General features: G+C 49.9%; 1 protein-coding gene across 1 annotated transcript in view; it reads left to right on the forward strand.

Moving 5' to 3' along the window:
- The window catches only part of ALX4 (ALX homeobox 4), a 45,745-nt gene that overhangs the window by 16,449 nt on the left and 7,577 nt on the right, over positions 1–21,719 (forward strand). Inside the window, exon 2 of the mRNA XM_012452411.1 lies at positions 17,432–17,742. Coding sequence (XP_012307834.1) covers positions 17,432–17,742 — 311 coding nt within the window. The remainder of the gene's footprint in view (positions 1–17,431; positions 17,743–21,719) is intronic.

Raw genomic sequence — 21,719 nt, forward strand, 5'->3', positions numbered from 1 at the left:
GCTTGAGCCCAGGAGGTTAAGGCTGGAGTTAGCTGTGAAGCTGTGATTGTACCACACTCCAGCCTGGGCAACAGAAAAAAAAAAAAGCAATCCTATAATTCCTTGAGCCATTACTTTCCCCTTCTCATCCAAGGAGAGAAAAGTCTTCTTGTTTTTTCAGTTTGTGATTCTCTAGGTTAGAATGAGCAGATTTGAGCCAGGCACAGTGGCTCACGACTGTAATCCCAGCACTTTGGGATTACACCCACAAGGTGGGTGTATCACGAGGTCAGGAGTTCAAGACCAGCCTGGCCAAGATGGTGAAACCCCATCTATACTAAAAATAAAAAAATTAGCCGGGCACAGTGACAGGCACCTGTAATCCCAGCTACTCAGGAGGCTGAGGCAGGAGAATCACTTGAACCTGGAAGGTGGAGGTTGCAGTGAGCCAAGATGGTGCCGTTACACTCCAGCCTGTGTGACAGAGTAAGAATTCATCTCAAAATAAATAAATAAATAAATGTTTTTTTAAAAGTGAGCACATTTGAGAAGGAAAAGACTTGATGTTGGTGAAAGCAACACATTCTTTCTAGAATTATATGCTACTTTTGCAGGCTAAGAAATTCAATTGTTTAAGATTAATTCGATTCAGCGCATGCTAGCTGGGTGCCAGACACCGACACCAGGCAGGCCGAGGGGTCCTCGTAACACTCCTCCCCTGCCTTTGAGGGTGCAACCTGAAGGCAGAGGCTGCCAGGAATCCACTCTTTGAAAGTTTTAAAAGTCTATATAACAAAATAAATTTACATTTAACAATTGATTTTACAGCAGTTCCAATGTTTCACCCCATTTACAGTCTTTGTTATATGTGTGTGAAATGGGCCCTTCATTGAAAGGGACCCTGGGAGCTACTTTCGACAGAGATTTATGGTCCATAAATGTCGTCCTGGGAGCTGCCGCTGGGGAAACCTGAACTGGGGAGGAGGCACCTGGGGAAGGAAATCAGTGGGGATGACATGGTTGCAGGCTGAGCGACGTTGCCCTGGCTGTCAGCTGCCATGGCCAGACTCATCCCCAAATCATAACTGTATTCATGTATCGTGGTGGCGTCCCATTAATAGAGAGGGTGAGGTGTGTGGGGCAGGGGATGTGCCGTCTTGCCCTCCACTTCAGTCAGACCTCACAGCCATTCTGGGATGTGGATGTTCTCAGCCGCACCTTTCAGATGAGGAAACTGAGGCACACAAAAGTCAAGTCACTTCTCCAAGGATACCCCTCTGTAGCAGAACCGCAGGATGGCTTGGGAGCCTCCTTAGTAACCTTTAGTCTCCCCCCATTTCTTTCACAGGGGAAACTGACATTCCCTAATCTTACGTGAAGCATTAGCTGAACACAGCTTCAACAGACCTCTCCAACCACAACCCTGCCTCAAAACCCCTCCTCTACAGAGATCTGGAGTTGCCCCAAGGCTGGGCTAGGTGACCCTGTTCTGGTCACCATCCTGCACTGTAATCACTACCCCTGTCACCAGCTGAGCCATTTGAAGGTAGGGGCCGTGTTTTACTGGGCTTTGTATTTTCATCACCCGGAACTTTACCCAGCACATACCTGGTGCTCCAGGGATGCTGTTGAATGAATGAATGCAGCAAATAAGTGGCAGAACCAGGGGCCGAGCCCAGGCCCATCCTACCCCTGAGGCTTCTCATTCATTTTATTTCCAGTCATGCAGGATCTAAGCTTCTCCGTCTCGCCTGCCTGGGGACGAAAGTAAGATTACAGTCTCTTGGTGAAGGTGGTGAGCTGCAGCATTCTTTTTGCTACAGAAGGGAAACAGAGGCTTGGAGGAATTAAGTGAGAGATGTCTCAGGACAAGCCCAGGGCCACGTGGTCTGGAGGAGTCACATGTGGAGGAGTCGAGAGGGACAATGGGGCAGATCTGTCCACAGGGCTGGACTCGGGAAGTGCAAGGTTCGAATCCCAGCCCTTCCACTATCAGGTGATATGACCTCACTGTGAGCCTCCACATCTTGGCTGGGAAGGGAAGGGCTGGTCCAGCGGGATCTCTGAGCCCTGGGGACATATTGCTGGGTTAGCGGGGGAGCATGCGAGACTCTGCTTCTCTGGCAGTGAGTCCTGCCAGGTCAGGGTCTCATCCAGCCACCCACACCATGAGATGGAGCTGGGGAGGGGATGAGGAGCCAGGAAACTTCCAGCCTCCTTGAGGACAGAAGCTAACGGGGGCACTTAGAGCCCCGACTGAAGCCAGAACACTCATTCCACTCCAGAAGGCATCAGGAGGTGATCTCCAAGCGTTAGTTCATACGTGGGCTTCTTATGGGGACCCCGAAGCTCGGTTTACCCCAGTCCTCTGAGATAGAAATGACCCCAGTGGCTGCTCAGCGATGCCCCCTTAGGACCAGATGAAGCCTGTCTGCCCCTTCCAGGAGTCCCCCCATATTAGAAAGATGACCCATCACCACCTTGAGAGGCCGTGGGCTTGGCGTGGGACCATCCAGGGTCAAATCCCAGCCTGCTCCTCCTAGCTATGTGATCTTGAGCAAGTTATTCCTCTTCACCGGACCTCAGTTTTCTCATCTGTGAAGTGGAGATACCAACACTGACCTCATGGGATCTGGGGAGGGTCAGAGGAGACTAGTGCGTGGGTCAGAGCAACGCAAACACAAGGCATTCCATTACAGCTATCATGGTTGTCACCAGCCCTGTTTGGAGACCTCCTGTCTAAGGCTTCTTGCTTGGTTGATAATTTGGGACTTGCACTATTTGGGAGTGGGGGCGGGCAGTGATATCTTGGTATCTTGTTTTTGTTTTTTATTTAGTTCTGGTTTTGTTTTGAGACAGAGTCTCGCTCTGTTGCCAGGCTAGCTTGCAATGGCGTGATCTCCGCTCACTGCAACCTCCGTTTCCCGGGTTCAAGCAATTCTCCTGTCTCAGCCTTCTGAGTGACTGGGATTACAGGCGCATGCCACCACGCCCGGCTAATTTTTTGTATTTTAGTAGAGATCGCGTTTCAGCATGGCGGGATGGTCTCGATGTCCTGACATCATGACCCACCTGCCTCGGCCTCCCAAAGTGTTGGGATTACAGGAGTGCACCGCCGCGCCCAGCCTTAGTATCTTGTTTTACCATAAAATACAACATGCCTTGCCAAGCCCTCCTTGGCTGGCAATACCCAATTCAAGAGCCACTCTGTCGCAGAAGTCTTCTCCGACCTTTTCAACGGAAACCGACCACCCCTTTCTGTGACTCTGCCACATCTGGGAAACAGGGCTGTTGCCCTGCGGACCCTGTAACACTTGACCATGCTTGTTCCTCATCTGTCTCTTCCACCAGCCCACGATTCCTAAGGGAAGCTCTGATGAGGCGCCCAGTGAATGAATCAGTGAGGCAAGACACAGTGTCGGGCAGAGAACAGGAAAGACAACTTCCAGACACAAGCTGGGGGTGGAGGGGACCCAGGCCTTGGCAGAGGGGGCCATGGGGCTGAGGGCTGGACAGAGGCCCTAAGGATGGTTCTTTCTTTCTGCCATTTTTATTTTTTTATATATGGAAACCACTCGTTTGGACTAACTGTAGGACAATTGAAATTATAGACTCAAAAATTAAAGTACTTTTTAAACTTTAAGATCGAACGGTAGCTTGCCCTTGGCTTCCTACAGCTCTCAGAAGAGCTGCTTAAAGGAACCCCATGTTCTAATGGGGTCACAGTGGCTTCCATGGAAGTGAGGGCTTCCAGAGGGCTGGGGAGCAAGGCGTGCTCCAAAGTTGGCATTTGTCTTGCGATTTTTATTGCAACATACAAGGCCCCTTGTAGAACTGTGAATGGTGGTGGTGATGAGGGGAAGGTGGGGAGGTTATCAGGTAGACTCAAGTCTAGGTCCTGTTCAAATGATTACAAATGTCAACTTCACAAGAGGGGTTCCAAGAGAAGGTGGTTTCTTCCCATTAGTCCACATATGTTTTCTTTAAAAAAAAACTTTTAGTTTGATATAATATTATACTTAGAGAAAAGTTACAAAGTGGACTACAAAGAATTCCCAGATGGCTTTTACGCGGACTCCCCAAATGGTGATGCTTTGCCTTATTTGCATTGCCAATGTCAATCTCTCTGGGTCTCTCTCTGTGTATATGCTGCGTTTATGTATGTATTGATATACATGCATACCATATACATCCAAATCATTTAAGACTAAGTTGCAGGCTGGGTGCAGTGACTCACGCCTGTAATCCCACCGCTTTGGGAGGCTGAGGCGGGTGGATCACCTGAGGTCAGGAGTCCAAGACCAGCCTGGCCACCATGGTGAAACCCCGTCTCTACTAAAAATACAAAAATTAGTCGGGCGTGGTGGGGTGCACCTGTAGTGTTAGCTACTCGGGAGGCTGAGGCAGGAGAATTGCTTGAACTCGGGAGGCAGAGGTCGCAGTGAGCCAAGATTGTGCCCCTGCACTCCAACCTGGGTGACAAAGCGAGACTCCATCTCAAAAAAAAAAAAATACTGAGTAAGTTGCAGACATATGCCTCTTTGCTTCTAAGTACTTGTGGGTGTGCAGGTCCTGAAATAAGGCACTGGTCCACCTCTGAGGTCCCAGATGCTCAGTGAAGTTGATCCTCAACAGGGCAGTGTGACCAGGGCCAGCGTGACCAGGGCCAGCTCTAAAGGTGGTTGCAAGAGGGCCAGTCTTGAGGCAGCTGAGAGCAGTCATTTTCCTGTGACTGCTCCATCGTCCTCCCTTCCTCCTTGACCCTGTCTTCTGTCTGCCTGTCTCAGTCCCACCCACAACCCACCCCAGGAGGGGCCAGTGGGCGTGCCCCAGGCTTGGGGTTCAAGTCTCAGCTCTGCCTCTTACCAGTTTTTTGTTGGGCTTGGTTTTCTTTTCCTTTCTTTCTTTTTTATTGTTTGTTTGTTTTTGAGACAGGTCTCCTTCTGTCACCCAGGCTAGATGGAACTCTGGGTTCAAATGACCCTCCTGCCTCAGCCTCCCAAAATGTTGGGATTACAGGATGAGCCGCCACCCCCGGCCCTTCTTAACAGTTGTTGATTCTTAGACAAGGCATTTACCCCTCTGGCCTCAGTTTCTGGGGCTGTAAAATGGAAACATTTTACCTGGAGGTTTTAAAGAGGATGGAACACTACTGGCGGCGTAATAGATGCCCTAATACTTTGTAACATACAAAGCCCAGTTCCTGGTTTTTGTTTGTTTGTTTGCTTTCAAGAGCTAGCATTAAGCCCTTTTCCTTCCTGAACTCTGGGAAGTCCACTCCATCTCTGGACTAAGAGAAAGACAGTCCCCTCACCCCACTCCTGCCATTGCAGGAAGAACTGAGAGAGCTTCTGTGTGAGGGTGGAGTGCTGGAGTTAGGGGGCTGCAGCCCCTGCCTCAGCAGATGACCCCCTTGGAAGAAACCCACAGGGAAGCTGGCAATAAATCTCCCAGCCACAGTGAAAGCCACTGGGCCAAACTACAGGGGTGTCCTGGGGAGCTTTTGCCAGGCAAAGTCATTTGCAAGTTAGAGCACCCACTGTGTGCCAGCCTTATGGAGGGCCAAGGAGTCCCCATGGGTCTCCAAAGTGAGGTCACTTAGGGGAATGAAAAAGAGCCCCAGTCTCAGCCTGTCTGCCACTCAGTCACTGGTGACACTGGTAGGTCCCTTCTCTCGGTGCCTCACTTTGCCCATCTGTCCAATGAGGGTGCTGGGGGCTCCGTGTGGGAATTCTGAGGGGACTGGAATGAAGCAGGAATGTGAAAATACCCAGAACTAGGGGAGGAAAGACCCTTGCAAGGAAGGCCAAGGACCCGCCCCATCCAGCTCTTTGTCCCTTGTAATGCTGGGACGGTGCAGACACATAGTAGGGCTGAATTCCTGCTTGAGTGGCAAATCCTCCCAGCTAGGACTTGGGTCTTCAACTGAACTTCCAGAAACCTCATCAGATACTGGGGCCCGAGGATCACCATGTGTCCAGAGACTTTATTGGAACTGCAGTGCCTCCTGGTGGCCAGCATGAGCAACTGCAGTGTTGATCTTGGCCTGCTGGGAGTTGGGCCCCGGAACCTGAGTGCTCAGCCCTCTGGGTAAACAGCCAGGGCCAGAGACTCCTCCTCAGTCTTGGCTCCCCACAGGGCTGTGCCCCTCCATCCCGTCTTCTATACCCCTCCCTGGCAGGAATTCATGCAGTGTTGTTGAACTGAGAAAACAGAAGCCAAGAGGTTTGTCCAGGGCCAGGGAGCTACTAGGGTCACCCTTGGTCCTTCCTGCCCTGAGCTGTGGCTGGATTCCTTGATCCTCATCTTCCTGGAAGGTCCATTCTCCCGACTCCATGCTGCAGCCTCCCCATGCAAGAGGCATGTGCAGGGACCAAGGCCCTCCTGCATCTGCAGCCCAGCTACAAGGCCTGGGGCCTTTTCCTGCAGACACCCTCAGCTGCATCTGCAGAGCTGCCCCAGCCATACCAGAGGCAGAGGAGCCCAGGGGAGTCTCCCCCAACCCAGGCACACATACGCATTTGCATTAATCCCAGGGGTGTGTCCTGAGCCCTTACACAGGGCCCAGGCCCCAGCTCCAGACCCCAGTAGTATATATGGGAGGCCCGCTCTGACCGGCTCACAGTCTAGGGACGGGGCAGGCCCATGAGCCAGTGCTATAAAGCAGGGAATTCACTGTTTAAGAGGCAAGGGAGGTCAGGGAGGAAGAAAGGTGACCCTTGGCTGAGCCTTGAAACCCAAGAGAGGCAATTCATAGCAGAAGAAATACAAAATATAAAAGATTCCATAGTTATTTAAAAAACAAAAAGAAGAAAGACAAGATCTCACTTTCATCCATCATGCTGGCAAAGATTTTAAAAACACTATAATGACCATTTGGCTCTGAAGTGGGAGGGGACACTGGTAGCTGAGAAAATGACATGCTTCTGGAAAACAGCTTGGCCATTTCTCAGAGACCCTCAGTGTGGATGATTGAACTCCATATTTCTAGTTCTTGGAGCTTCTTCTAAGGGAATTGCCATGCATATATCACGAGATTTAAATCCAGACCTGCTATGATTTCAAACAAATAGAAACCTGTGAAGCCAGCAGAAGAGGATGGATCAAATAAAACAGCGATTGTTCTATGTAGCCATTAAGAATGGTGTGATAGAAGAATATAGAACAGCATGGAAAGAGGTACAAAATATAGTTAGATTTTTAAAAAACATTCACAGGCCGGGCACAGTGGCGCACGCCTGTAATCCCAGCACTTTGGGAGACCGAGGCAGGTGGATTACCTGAGGTCAGGAGTTCGAGACCATCCTGGCCAACATGGCGAAAGCCCATCTCTACTAAAAGTACAAAAGTTAGCCAGGCATGGTGGCACATGCCTGCAATCCCAGCTACTCAGGAGGCTGAAGCAGGAGAATAGCTTGAATGTGGGAGGCAGAGGTTGCACTGAGCCGAGACTGAGCCACTGCACTCCAGCCTGGGTGACGAGAACAAGACTCTGTCTCAAAGAAAAAAAAAAAGTTTACAAAGTAATGTGTTCTCTGTGTGTGTCTGTGTATGTGTGTGATTTTCTTTTGGTCTGTCTTGATTTTTAAAAATCTTCCATGTAAAACATAGATTACTACTTGTAAGGAGAAAAAAAGTCACAAAAGTTACAGAGAAAGCTATGAGGTGAAAGGAGAAGTTAGCCACAGACAGGAAAGGCAGAGGGACATGCCAGTAGAAGGGAGCGTGCCCTCGCAGGAGTGCGGAAGCCGGAAGTCACTCATGTAGTGTGCGGGGGGAGTGGAAGCCTGTCTATGAGCCTCAAACTAGACGGGGAGCTGGGGTATCCGTCTGTGAGTCAGGTGGGGACCAGTCCTGCCTGCGAGACCCTGAGTGCCACACACGCCTGATGTGCAGGGTTGGCAGATTTAGCAAAAAGCCAGCAACAAACAACAAAACCAGGTTGCTCAGTGAAATCCGCATTTGAAATAATGAGTAATTTGTAGGATAAGTATTTCTTGTGCCATATTTGGGATATACTTATATTGTTTAAAGTATTAACTGTTTATCTAAAATTCCAGTTTAACCCAGTCTCCTATATTTTTTCTGGCCATTCTAAGGAGGGCTCTGGGAGCCAGGGAAAGCTGTGTGTGTTTTAGACACGGTCTGTGATTGTATTTGATGGTGGTGAGCCTGAAGGTAGAGAAACCCCTCAGGAGGTCGGGACTGGATCCTGAGCCCTGAGCATCACCAGGACCCTAGAGGTCTGAGTTGTGGGGGCCCAGTTTGTGAGGACGGTGGTCAATCCCCACGGCAAAAGAACCTTTCTCGAAAGCCTCCCTCAACTTCCTCCACCCCATTCCAAGTGGTGCTTGTCTCTGGCTTCCCATCCTCCCACACACAGCACCCAGCATGCTCTCAGCACACACGCCATCCAGGATTCTAATCACTGCTTTCAGATAACGTTTCAACCTGTTCATGGGAGAACAAATAGAAAATTTATTCATACCAGCTAAAAAAAAAAAAAAGAAAGAAACAAAATTAACCCATAGACCCATATTGCCACTTCTGGTGGAAATATGTTTTCTGAGGACAAATGCTACATCCCTTCCCTCTTTTTGGTCAAAATGAGATGTATTTAATATAAGTTGAACATCTTTGCATGTGCTAAAATGCTATCCTTTCTTAGCATCAAATTCATTCACTTGTTCATCACATTTACTGAGCATCTGCTGCGTGCCGGCTATGATACTAGATGTTACATAGCAGGTAAACAAAGCACATATATTCAGATATATTCCTACGCCATGGGAGGGAGAGAGAGAGACAATAAACAAAGGGAAAACAGAAGAACACATTAATACGTAATATTAGTGCGCTGGTCCACGCCTGTAATCCCAGCACTTTGGGTGGATCATTTGAGGCCAGGAGTTCAAGACCAGCCTGGGCAACACGGGGAAACCGCATCTCTACTAAAAATACAAAAATTAGCAGGGTGTGTTGGCCTGCACATGTAGTCCCAGCTACTCGGGAGGCTGAGGCCCGAGAATTGCTTGAACCCGGGAGGTGAGGTTACAGTGAGCCGAGACTGAACCACTGCACTCCAGCCTGGGTGGCAAAGTGAGACTCTGTCTCAAAAGAGAAACAGCATGCAGAATAAAGGCTATCAGGAAGGATCTTCCATTTATGGAAATATGATCCTTTATTTAACCAATCCCCTATTGCTGGATATTTTGATATTGTCGGTTTTCCTACATATTAAACAATGTTAAACAATGCCATGATGAACTCTCTCTCTACTGAACTTTTTTTTTTTTTTTTTTTTTGAGATGGAGTCTCCCTCTGTCACCCAGGCTGGAGTGCAGTGGTGAGGTCTCGGCTCACTGCAACCTCCACCTCCCAGGTTCAAGTGATTTTCCTGCTTCAGCCTCCAGAGTAGCTGGGATTACAGGTGCCCGCCACCACGCCCAGCTAATTTTTTGTATTTTTAGTAGAGACAGGGGTTTCACCATGTTAGCTAGGATGATCTCGATCTCATGACCTTGTGATCCATCTGCCTCAGCCTCTCAAAGTGCTGGGATTACAGGCATGACCCGCTTTGCCTGGCCTTGAATTCTTACCATTATTTATTTAGAATAAATTCCTAGAAGTGAGATTTCTGGGTGAAGGCATGTAAACTTTTTATTTAGTTTTTGTTTTATATATTTGAACACAATTTTGTATTTTCTCTCTAAATTTTTTAAAATTTGAAAACATTCTGTAAAAAAAGAATTTTTTTTTTTTTTTTTTTGAGACTGATTTTCACCCTTTTGGCCAGGCTGGAGTGCAGTGGAGCAATCTCAGCTCAGTGCAACCTCTGCCTCCCGAGTTCAAGTGATTCTCCTGCCTCAGCCTCTCAAGTAGCAGGGATTACAGGCGTCCATCACCACGCCTGGCAAATTTTTATATTTTTAGTAGAGATGGGGTTTTGCTGTGTTGGCCAGACTGGTCTCAAACTCCTGACCTCAGGTGATCTACCTGCCTCTGCCTCCCAAAGTGCTATGATTACAGGCTTGAGCCACTGCACCCAGCTGTAAAAAGTTTTTTGGTGTATACTTTTATGAGTTTTAACATACTCATGTATAGATTCATGTATTCACTGCCACAATCAGGATACAGAATAGTTCCATCACACCAGCACAAGCCCTTGATAGACAAACCTTACCCCTCTTGCTATGCCTGGCAACTAGTGATCTGTTGCCTACAGTCCCTGTAATTTCGCCTTTCCCAGAATGTGATAGTTGAGTGAAGGTGCGCTTTATGTAGATTTGATACTGGCTTCGTTTACAAACCATAAGGCCACCCTTGAGATTCATCCATGTCATCGTTTGCCAACGGTTCCTTCTTTTCACCTGGGGGTTGATCGTGGCATGGATGGACCACAGCTTGCGTATCCATTCCCCTGTCAAAAGACACTTGGGATGTTTCCATTTTGGGGTGATTCTGAATAGAGCTGCTGCAGACATTTGTCTATGGGTTTGTGTTCCTCTCCTCTGTAAAATAAATCATTATTTCTGTAGAGTAAGTACCTAGGAGTGGGATTGCTGGGTCATGAGGTCAGTGTAGTTTGATTAGACAAGACACCGCCTGAGTGTTTCCACCTGTGATGGACGGGAGTTCCGGGTGCTCCACACATCACCTTGGCATCATCAGGTTTTTTATTCTCACTGTGAAAGGCACATAGTGGTATCTCCCTGTGGTTTTAATTTGCATTTCCATAGTGGGTAATGAGGTTCAGCATCTTTCATGCTTATTTCCTCCCTGTATATCTTGTTGGGTAAAGTGTCTGCTAGAATATTTTGCCTACTTTTTGTTGGATATTACTATTAACTTACACTCCACACTTCATTCAGATTTCACTGGCTTCCTGCCACTCCTTTTGCTGTTCCAGCAGCCCACCCAGGAGACCACATTGATCACGCTGAGTCCTCACGTTTCCTTGACCTCCTCCAGTCCGGGGCAGTTTCTCAGACTCTCCTTATTTGGAGAGCATTTCAGGGTTTGGGTCGGTGGCTGTGGGTAAGCAGGATGGCCTTCGTGCCACTGGCTGGCCTGAGGACTGCCACTTCCACCCCACCCTCTGCTGAAGATTGCCAGCCCCTCGAGGGCCGGGACACTGTCTGTCTCTGCACACAGTCATGCCTGTGCATGTGTGCTGAAGGCTAGGCCCAGTCACTACCGCCCTTTGGCGTTATTTATTGGGACTGGAGCTACATGAGGGACATCCAAGTTGAGCTCTGGACAGAGCCCAGGGCAGATGAGGTGGGGTGCGGACGTGATCAATGGCTGACCTTTAACCTCTGCCCTCACCCTCACAGGACTGTTTGGACAGCAGTGGGTTTCGGCAGTGCCCTTTCAATAGCATGAAGGGCCTCATGCTGGCCTGTTTTTTTTAAGGAGATTACATTGGTGCTGTGGACCCCACCACAGGGTGTGTGGGGCCAGCTCACCCGAGAACAGAGCGAGCAGCATGTCCCCCACAAAGCAGATGTTTGGAGGAAAAATAGACGTAATCAAAACCATTGAGGATAAAATGACTGAGCCCCCTCAGCTCCATATGCACGGGCCTGTGCACAGCCCCACACATGCACACACCACCCATGTCCACACCCACCCACGCAGGTCTGCAGCCACACACATCCCACGTGTGTGCCTGCACTTGACCACACACACACGCATGCACACTCCACAGACCTAGCCACAAGCAGCTGCACATATGCTCCCCACACCCACTCACAACTGCAGACTTGTGCCACATGCCCTCAGGCGTACATCTGCGCACACAGACGCTGCCAGCACCCTCTCCCTAAAAAGGCTTTAGAAGGTCATTATTTAAATCACGGCCAAAAGGAAAAAGAAACATCAGTCACCTTTGGAAATCTCTCAAGGGTTTTCATGTTTTAAAAAGGTGAAACTAGATAAGAGTGATGCCATTGGCTTGAACCAGGACAGATGAGTGGAGGTGAAGGGAATGAAGCAAGGTCTTCCATTTCATGCATTTTCTCCAGCTGAAATCCAACAGCCAGGGGTTCCCAGCGCTAGAAGAGGCAGTTCTCAGTGGTACAGGGATCCTCCCAGGGGGAGTTAGCAGAGGTTGAAGGGCTCAGCGGCTCCTGATTGAGAATATAACCTTGAACTGAATGCTTCCCGCTTCATCAAATGCAGTCTATGTCAATAATGCTGACCTAGGATTGTTTGAAGCGCATTGGATACCTTAATGGCCACACCGTGTGCACACCCTCCGTGGGGGGCGGGGGCATTGCTCTTGGTGATGCAGGTTCACTACTTGATTGATGGCTCTGAGTAGTCAGGGATTTACTTCCAGATCAAGACTGGGGAAGCTGCAGATTGGGACTACAGCGTCTTGGACCCCATAGCTTCAGCCCTGGGACAAACCCATCATGGGGGAGCATCAGCATAGAGCCTTTCTGGGTCCACCAGAGCTGCTCCAGGGAGGGTGTGAAGAGTCCGACCCCTGGCAGGTGGCCTGGACCCAGGCTGGGCGCTGTTGCTGCTCAGCCTCATTCCAGCATGAGGTGCCCCAAGGCTCTGAAGAAGGATCACCCAGCATCCAGGCAAGCTGAGAGCTCCCTGGCGGTCTTCTCTACCCCAGTGTGGCGGCAGGGCAGGTGTGGAGCTGGTTCCTGGCAGAACGTGGACTGGGTTTCTGGACCTCGGTTTCAATTCTAGAGCTGCCCCCATGAAGGCCGTCTCTGCTTTTCCTTCTGTCCCCTGCTCTCTGCGTGGAGACATCATTCAAGGTCTTTCCGGGTCTTTCTTCTCCCCTCTCTCCCTCAGTGACCTCAGCTGTTTGTGCAGTCAACCTTGAATGGTGGCATTTTGTCACTGCATGCCCCTTTTCAATGTATCCCACCCGACTTCCTCCCCATTGGGTAGGAGGATGAGGCGGTTCATTCATTTACTCGACAGACATTTGCAACATGCTCTCTAGAACACTGGCTCACAATGGTGCACACAGATGCCTGGACAGAGTGAGAGCTCAGTGGTGTTTGTTAGGAATTGCTCATTTATTCCTCAACAACCTCTTCTGCATCTCTGCCACCTGACCTATCCTGTGCTGAGCCTCAGGTGAGAAGGGACAAATGGCATGAGGTCACAGCCCGACATTCAGGGCTTGATGAGATATGAGTCAGCAAACACAGGCAGTCATTGGAGAGGACAGAAAACAGTCACAATTTGAGAGGGCTTCCTGGAAGAGCTGGCGCTTTGTTGGCGCTCCTGGAGGTCACCTGGAAGGAGGGACATTCCAGGCAGTGGGCCGAGATGGGGACTCGGGGGACCAAGGCCAGTGGTTTCCTTTGGTCAGAAGCAATCAGCCTGAGCCGTGGAATCTGTTTTCAGAGGCCGTCTTGTTGAGGAGGGCACCTCAGGGGGAGCTGGATCTGACCAGCACCCAGGCCTTCAGCCATCACGCTGACTCTCCCACCAGCCCCGGATCATCTCCTTGGAGAGCAATCTGTCAGCTTTGCCCAGGGCCCGGCCCCACCCTCATCTCATCCCTGCCACCCGCTGTCTCACACGGGCCAGAGAAACTCAGGGCCACCTGAGGAACAGCAGTGGAAACTGCAGGAGGGAGGAAGACTCAGGGGTGGCAGGAGCCTCCCAATGTCCGCAGGGGCGGGGGTGTCGTGGGGAAGCGTGCTGGGGGGTTAGAACTAGAACCAATGAGCCAGACCTGGGCTGGGTCTAAGGGTAAATGGTCCCGCTGTCCTGGGGGCACCTGGGGGCTGTGAGCTCCCTGCTACCCTAGACTGGAAACAGCGCCAGGTGGAGAAGCTGCAGGGTGGCAGGGTGTGGACACAGATGGCCTGAGCTTGGGGTCTGAGGACTGAGACTCTGGGTGGGCAGTGCCTGTCTTTCTGACTGGTTGAGTGGAGCCACAGAACTTTGGGGAATTTTTTTTTGTTGTCTAAATGAAGATCCCCGGCACAGAATTTAAAGTAAGCTGACTCAAGACAGGTTAGAAGGCTTAAAACCTAAAATACAATTAAAAAAATAAAATAAAATAAAATAAAAAGAAGGCTTCCTTCTCTGACACAGACACACCCTCCCCCTCCTTCCCTCCCCTCTCCCCGCCAAGTCCTCAGGGACAGTCCCTGCTGCTGGTGAGCAAGGGAGGAGGGATCCTCAACCACCCCGCTGTCCCTATTTGTAGGTGAGACTCCAGAGATAAAATGGGTCACCTGAAGTCCTGGGAAGGCCAAGGACAGGGCTCCCAGCTCTTGGGCTGGTGGTCTTCGCATGCCCTGTGTTGCCTCTATCTCTGCCTGCACACTTGGTCTCAGTGGGCAGCTGGAGGTGGACAAAACTGGACCCTGACTTGTCACCCTGAAGACTGGACCTTCCGCCCAAGAGCCGGCTCAGTGCAGAGAGGCTGCCTCCAGGCGCATCCTCACTCCCTACCAGATGGACAGAGCAGGATGATCCTTCTCCCCACCAGATGGATGGAGCAGGATGCCTTGGTCATGTGAGGCCCTGGGTTCCTTCTGCCACTACCTCTCTCCCTGGGAACAGAGTCTAGGACCCTGGGGGAGGGAGTAGAAGGCAGATCAAGAGCTGAGAGCCTGTGCTCTGTCCGGAATTGGGATATGTTCCCTCCTCTCTCTGGCCTCACTTTCCCCCCAGTTAAAACTAGGAGTTCAAGCTGGTCCGTACCAACTCCCACTTTCTGTAACATGGAGCTCCCATTGCTGTGCAGGGTGGCCCCAACCCCTAGCGAGGGTCCGTGGGCCTGTGAGATGGGGCCTGGGGATCAGGGCTCAGGGCTCAGTGCTCACCTCCCTCAGCCCTTCATCTGGCTTCCAGGAAGTTGCAAAACAGGGATGGTTATTTTTGGTGAGGTTGGGTGGGATTTCTTTAAAAAAAAAAAACAAATTCAAAACATAAAATGTGTTTGTCTGCCAGGAAGATAAATATCTTTGCTGAAAGCTCTTGGTCCCACTGCCAGCTGCAGTGTGCATAATGCTGTCACTGAAGCTGTGGCTGTCTGCATGTGCCTGGGCTCACTCGGGTGTCACGCATGATGCCGCTGGACCTGTCCGGCACCCCCATGGTGTCTGCACAGCCAGTAGCCGGCCCTCAGGAGCAGCCTCACAGGCCAAATGTCCCTCTCAGCTTCCTCAATGTGCACAGAAAGCCAGGGATGAGACTGAGTCTGAAGCCTCATCCCTCAGGGTCTGGTTGGAATCAGAAGACCTGGACTAGAAGCATCGTTCTGATGGTTAGTGCCCATCGCTTGGACATATTTACAGAAAAAGAAACCGAGGGTCAGAGTGGTTGATGCTCACACCTACCACACATGCTTGTTGTGATGATCAAAGCTTGTGCGTGTGAAAGGTCGTGTCACATGCTCCCCACACGTCTTATTGTGTCTGTTCTTTCACTCAATACAGTTCCTTTTCCCCAAGTTACAGACAAGGAATGCGGTTCTCGAGGAGCTCACACCCATGTCGGCAGACACCCAGTTGGCTGCCCTTCCCTTGGCGTCTGTGCACACTCTGCACATGCTCCTGTGCCCAAGGGCCTGAATGCTTGGAGGACTTCTCCAGGGTCAGAGTCCTCTAATGCTCATGGGGCCTGTGGGTCTGCAAGTCCACACAAGAAATGTGAATATCAATAATGGCAAAATTACATAGCTAGCTTCTTTATTTCCCACAGCTACCCTATGAGGAAGATCCTGTAAGTATCTTCATCTCCATTTTATAGAGGGGGAAACTGAGGCACTTAGAAGTTAGGTAAGCTCTCCTGAGCACAGAGCTGGAGAGTCATGGCCATAAGATTCATAGCAGGGCTAAAGAGTCCATGCCCTTGGCCAGGTGCTGTGGCTCATGCCTGTAATCCCAGCGCTTTGGGAGGCCAAGGCTGGTGGATCATGAGGTCAGGAGTTCGAGACCAGCCTGGCCAATATGGTGAAAACTTATCTCTACTAAAAATATAAAAAATTAGCTGGGCATGGTGGTGCACACCTGTAGTCTCAGCTGTTCAGGAGGGTGAGGCAGAATTATTTGAACCTGGGAGGTGGAGGTTGCAATGAGCCGAGATTGTACCACTGCACTCCAGCCTGGGCAACAGAGCAAGACTCCATCTCAAAAAAAAAAGGGTCCATGCCTTCAACCAGGGGTCCTTAACCCCCAGGCTGTGGACCAGTTCTGGCCCATGGCCTGTTAGTAACCTGGCCGCACAGCAGGAGGTGAATGGCAGGTGAGCGCGCATGACCCCAAGTCCCGCCTCCTGTCAGATCAGCAGCAGCATTAGATTCTCATAGGAGCATGAATCCTACTGTGCACCATGCATGCGAGCGATCTAGGTTGCATGCTCCTTGTGAGAATCTGGTGCCTGATGATTTGAGGTGGTACAGTTTCATCCCCAAATCATTCTCTCCCAGCACACCCTCCATCCATGGAAAAGATTCTCTTCCACGAAACCAGTTCCTGCTGCCGAAAAGGCTGAGGACTGCTGCCCTAAACCCTCTGCCAGGAAGTTCACCAGGCTGTTTGAGGGTAAAGTGGCTTCCCGCCTCACTTTCCCACCCCAGCCTCCACCTCCTCTTCCTTGACCTGCATGGGTTGATGCATCCTTGAAGTCCTGAGCTCCTAGGAATGGGCCAGTGGGGTTCCATCTGTCAGGCACAGTGGCTGCGGGCCCAGACTGGGAGCCATGCTCGTGTACACCCACCCAGGCCCGGGATTAGCATGCTGGGGATGAAGGTATCTGGGCAGCCTCAGTAAACAGTGGGCGGGTGCTGCTTGTAACAGGAAATGTGGCCCATGCCTCAATCCCATGCACCCTCAAGGAAGAAAGACCCTTCTCTTGAACAGTAGGTGACAGCAGTGTGCAGGGTGGGGTGGCAGGCAAGGAGGTGTTGACCCCTCAGCACTGGACTCTTGTGAGAGAGTCTCCACAGCTCCTGCTGAACCCCCAGCGTGACTAGGCCGGGAAAGGTGTGGCACTCCAGTCTGTCTCAATGCTGGGTCCTCCTCACCCCAAGTTCCACTGGGCCAGACATGGCTGCTGAATGAGTTTCCCTTCCATCCAGGGAGGCCATGGCACTGTCGTCAGCATTCTCAGGCCCAGAAAAGTCCTGACATAGGGAATCCCTCTAGAGAGAGGAGCTCAGGGTCAGTGAGGTGGGGAATAAAGCCCACAGAGGTCAGACTGGCTGACTTAGGTTCACATCACGTTGGTGCTAGAAGGGACCCAGTCTAAGATGATGGCAAAGAGGCTCAGAGAGGGGAAGAGATTTGCCCAAGGTCACACAGCATGTTAATGGCAAGCCAGAATTAGAAGCCAAGTCCCCTGACCTTGCATCCAATGAGCCTCTAAGAGGAAAAAGGCAGGGGGTGGCTACCCGAGTGCCCCCCCATACCCCATTGGTTCAACCATTGGTTTCTGACTTTGTTTCCTCCTCCCTCAGCTAAAGAGAGCTCCCTGGGTGAGCCAGAGTTACCCCCCGACTCTGACACCGTGGGGATGGACAGCAGCTACCTGAGTGTCAAGGAGGCTGGGGTGAAGGGGCCCCAGGACCGGGCCAGTTCAGACCTCCCCAGCCCACTGGAGAAGGCCGACTCAGAGAACAACAAGGGCAAGAAGCGACGGAACCGCACCACCTTCACCAGCTACCAGCTGGAGGAGCTGGAGAAGGTCTTCCAGAAGACCCACTACCCAGACGTGTATGCGCGGGAACAGCTGGCCATGAGAACAGACCTCACCGAGGCCCGCGTGCAGGTCAGTGAGGACCACCTGGGAGTGAGGCCGGCAGAGCAGAGCCTGCCTCTGGGCTCTTGACTGCAGCTGGGGTGTCCTGATGGCCCACCAACCACACCATGGCTTTCCTTACCTCAGTTCATTGAGAACCCGATGGTAGAGGCTTCTAGACTGCCCCTCATGTCCCCCCCATTCCAACAAGAGCAGCTCTGCTTTTGTCCTCTTTAATATTGGGCTTCTGTACTGTAGGAGGGGCAAAGGAAGGAGGGCCCCCAGTGGAGGGGCAGGAAGGCTGCTGCTGGCTGTTCCTGGGCTTTACACAGTGTGAGTCCTGGCTTTTTCACACAGAGAAGAGTTACTGGTCCCTGCTTTGGAAGGGTTATCTCTTAGGAAAAAGGACAAACATGAAGACGACATCTACAGCATCCCAGCGGGCAGAAACAGAAAACAGTTTAGCTCTTCTTTCTGCTGAGATAGCTGCCTCCTCCTCCATTTTTCAGGTCTCAGCTCAACATTCCTCCTCTGAGTCTTCCTGACCACCATGGCTAAATCAGTAACCCCTCTACTACCAGCCAACAACCAAAACACCCAACCCAATAAATACAGTGGAACCTGGCACACTCAACCCAACTCAGTGCAACCCAACCCAACACAACACAACAGAACTCAACTCAACACAACACAATGCAATGGAACTCAACACACTCAACCCAACTCGGTGCAACCCAACCCAACACAACACAACAGAACTCAACTCAACACAACACAATGCAATGGAACTCAACACACTCAACCCAACTCGGTGCAACCCAACCCAACACAACCCAACAGAACTCAACACAACACAATGGAACTCAACACACTCAACCCAACTCAGTGCAACCCAACCCAACACAACACAACAGAACTCAACACAACACAATGCAATAGAACTCAACACACTCAATCCAACTCAGTGCAACCCAACCCAACACAACCCAACAGAACTCAACTCAACACAACACAATGCAATGGAACTCAACACACTCAACCCAACTCGGTGCAACCCAACCCAACACAACCCAACAGAACTCAACACAACACAATGGAACTCAACACACTCAACCCAACTCAGTGCAACCCAACCCAACACGACCCAACAGAACTCAACTCAACACAATAGAACTCAACACACTCAACCCAACTCAGTGCAACCCAACCCAACACAACCCAACAGAACTCAACTCAACACAACACAACGCAATGGAACTCAACACACTCAACCCAACTCAGTGCAACCCAACCCAACACGACCCAACAGAACTCAACTCAACACAACACAATGCAATGGAACTCAACACACTCAACCCAACTCAGTGCAACCCAACCCAATGCAACCCAACCCAATACAACCCAACAGAACTCAACTCAACACAACACAACGCAATGGAACTCAACACACTCAACCCAACTCAGCACAACCCAACCCAGTCAACCCTTTCCAACACAACATGATACAATATAACACAATCTGACAGAACTCCACCCAACAAAACAACAAAATGGAATCCAATGCACTGAACCCAACTTGGTGCAACCCAACAGAACACAACCCAATAGAACTCAACTCAACCCAATACGACACAATGGAGCTCAACACACTCAACCCAACTCAACCCATTCCAACACAACACAACCCAGTGTAACACAGTCGAACAGAACTCAACACAACACAACAAAATGGAACCTAACACACTCAACCCAACTCAGTGCAACACAACACAATGGAACTCAACACACTCAACCCAACTGAACTCATTCCAACACAACACAACTCAACATAACATAATCCAACAGAACTCAACTTAACACAGCAGAACACAATGGAACCTGACACACTCTATCCAACTCAACACAACCCATTAGAACTCAACACAACACAACACAACCAAATCAGCTCACCTGCTACACTGTCCTATCTTCTTAAAAATTTTTTTTTAATTTATATTTATGTCTTCTTTTTAGAGACATGGTCTCATTCTGTCACCCAGGCTGGAGTGCAGTGGAACGATTATAGCTCACTGCAGCCTCAAACTCTTAGGCTAAAGTGATTCTCCCACTTCAGCCTCCCAAAGTGCTAGAATTATAGGCATGAGCCACCATGCTTGGCCCCATTTTATCTTTTGGGTATTTTTGCTTATTTTTTAAAGTGGGTCTCTCTCTCTCTCACCCAGCCTGGAGTGCTACAGTGGTGTGATCATGGCTCACTGTAGCCTTAACTTTGTGGCTCAAGGGATCCTCAGCTTCCTGAGTAGCTGGGACCACAGGCACACACTGCCATGCCTGGACTACGTTTTTTATTTTTTTTGTAAAGATGAGGTCTTGCTATGTTGCCCATGTTGGTCTCAAACTCTTGGCCCCAAGTAATCCCTCACCTCAGCCTCCCATAGTGCTGGGATTACAGACGTGAGCCACTGTGCCCAAATCCTGTTTTGTCTTTTTTATAGGATTTTTGACTGGCTTAAGTTATTTTACTGTTTGTCCCCTCTCACTAGACTGTGATTTCCTTGAGATCAAGCACTGATTGTTCATCACTGTATTCCCTCCAGTTAGAGAAGGCCGAACACAAAGCATCGAGGCTAAAAAATAAATATCCGTGGATCAATCAACCTTTGTTCAGAGAGCTGTGTCTCCCCTACCTGAAGGAACTCACAGCAAAGAAAGGATCAGAAAGAAAGAAAAGACCCATGAGTAGCCAAAATACAGGTGACAAAACTCACACACTAAGTTTAAGTTTCAACTTAGCACAAAATAAATGTCATACCCAGTCTGCTTTTCCAACCCAAAGCATGTTGGACATAGCAAATAGAGTGTTGTCACATAGCAGTTTTTCCCTCTCCAGTGGGCTAGAGAAGCCAACAGCTTGAGAACAAAGAGAAATCTTTTTTTAAAATCAGCACAGCACCATGCTGCTCAGTGGGCTGGGGCCTTCAATGTTAGAACAGAGATTCCTCCCATCCTGCAATCCTCAGCAGGCCCCAGGTACTCTGTTGCATTAAGTCACTAAAGAATCTTTAGGCCGGGCATGGTGCCTCACACCTGTAATCCCAGCACTTTGGGAGGCCGAGACAGGTGGATCAGGAGGTCAAGAGTTCAAGACCAGCCTGGCCAACATGGTGAAACCCCGTCTCTACTAAAAATACAAAAATTAGCTGGACATGGTGGTGCGTGCCTGTAATCCCAGCTACTCGGGAGGCTGAGGCAGGAGAATTGCTTGAACTGGGACCTGGGAGGCGGAGTTTTCAGTGTGCTGAGATCATAACACTGCATTCCAGCCTGAGCTACAGAGCGAGATTTCATCTTAAAAAATAAGAGAGAATCTTCAGCAGCATGGTTCAAAGGCATCAGTAAAAGTTTCATCAGTTACAACCACGTTCTGTTTAAGAAAGCAGAGACATCTCTAATAAGAGTCCACAAACTTTTTTTCCAAAATCGCTAATGTGGAAAAGTATTAGTGGTTATCAGTAAAAATATAGCTGTTCAGAAACCGCAGCTACTGGAAGTGATGCTGAAGAGTTGCATGGTTGAGAGTTCCCTAAAGGCAGGCTGCCATTTTTTAATTTAATTTAATTTAATTTTTGAGACAGGGTCTCACTGTGTCACCCAGGTTGGAGTGCAATGATGTGATCTTGGCTCACTACAGTCTGCCTCCTAAATTCAAGGGATTCTCATGTCTCAGCCTCCCAAGTAGCTGGGACTACAAGCGTGTGCCATCACATCCACTAATCTTTTTTGTATTTTTTGGTAGAGACAGGTTTTCACCATGTTGGCCAGGCTGGTCTTGAACTCATGACCTCAAGTGATCCACCCACTTTGGTCTCCCAAAGTGCTGGGATTATAGACATGAGCCACCACACCCAGTCCAGGCTGCCACTTTTTTTTTCTTTTGAGACAGTCTTGCTCTGTTACCCAGGCTGGAGTGCAGTGGCGCGATCTTGGCTCACTGCAACCACTGCCTC

The sequence above is a fragment of the Aotus nancymaae genome, unplaced genomic scaffold (genome assembly GCF_030222135.1).
Source record: "Aotus nancymaae isolate 86718 unplaced genomic scaffold, 86718_ANA_hifiasm-v0.15.2.pri h1tg000059l, whole genome shotgun sequence".
Classification (NCBI taxonomy): domain Eukaryota; kingdom Metazoa; phylum Chordata; class Mammalia; order Primates; family Aotidae; genus Aotus; species Aotus nancymaae.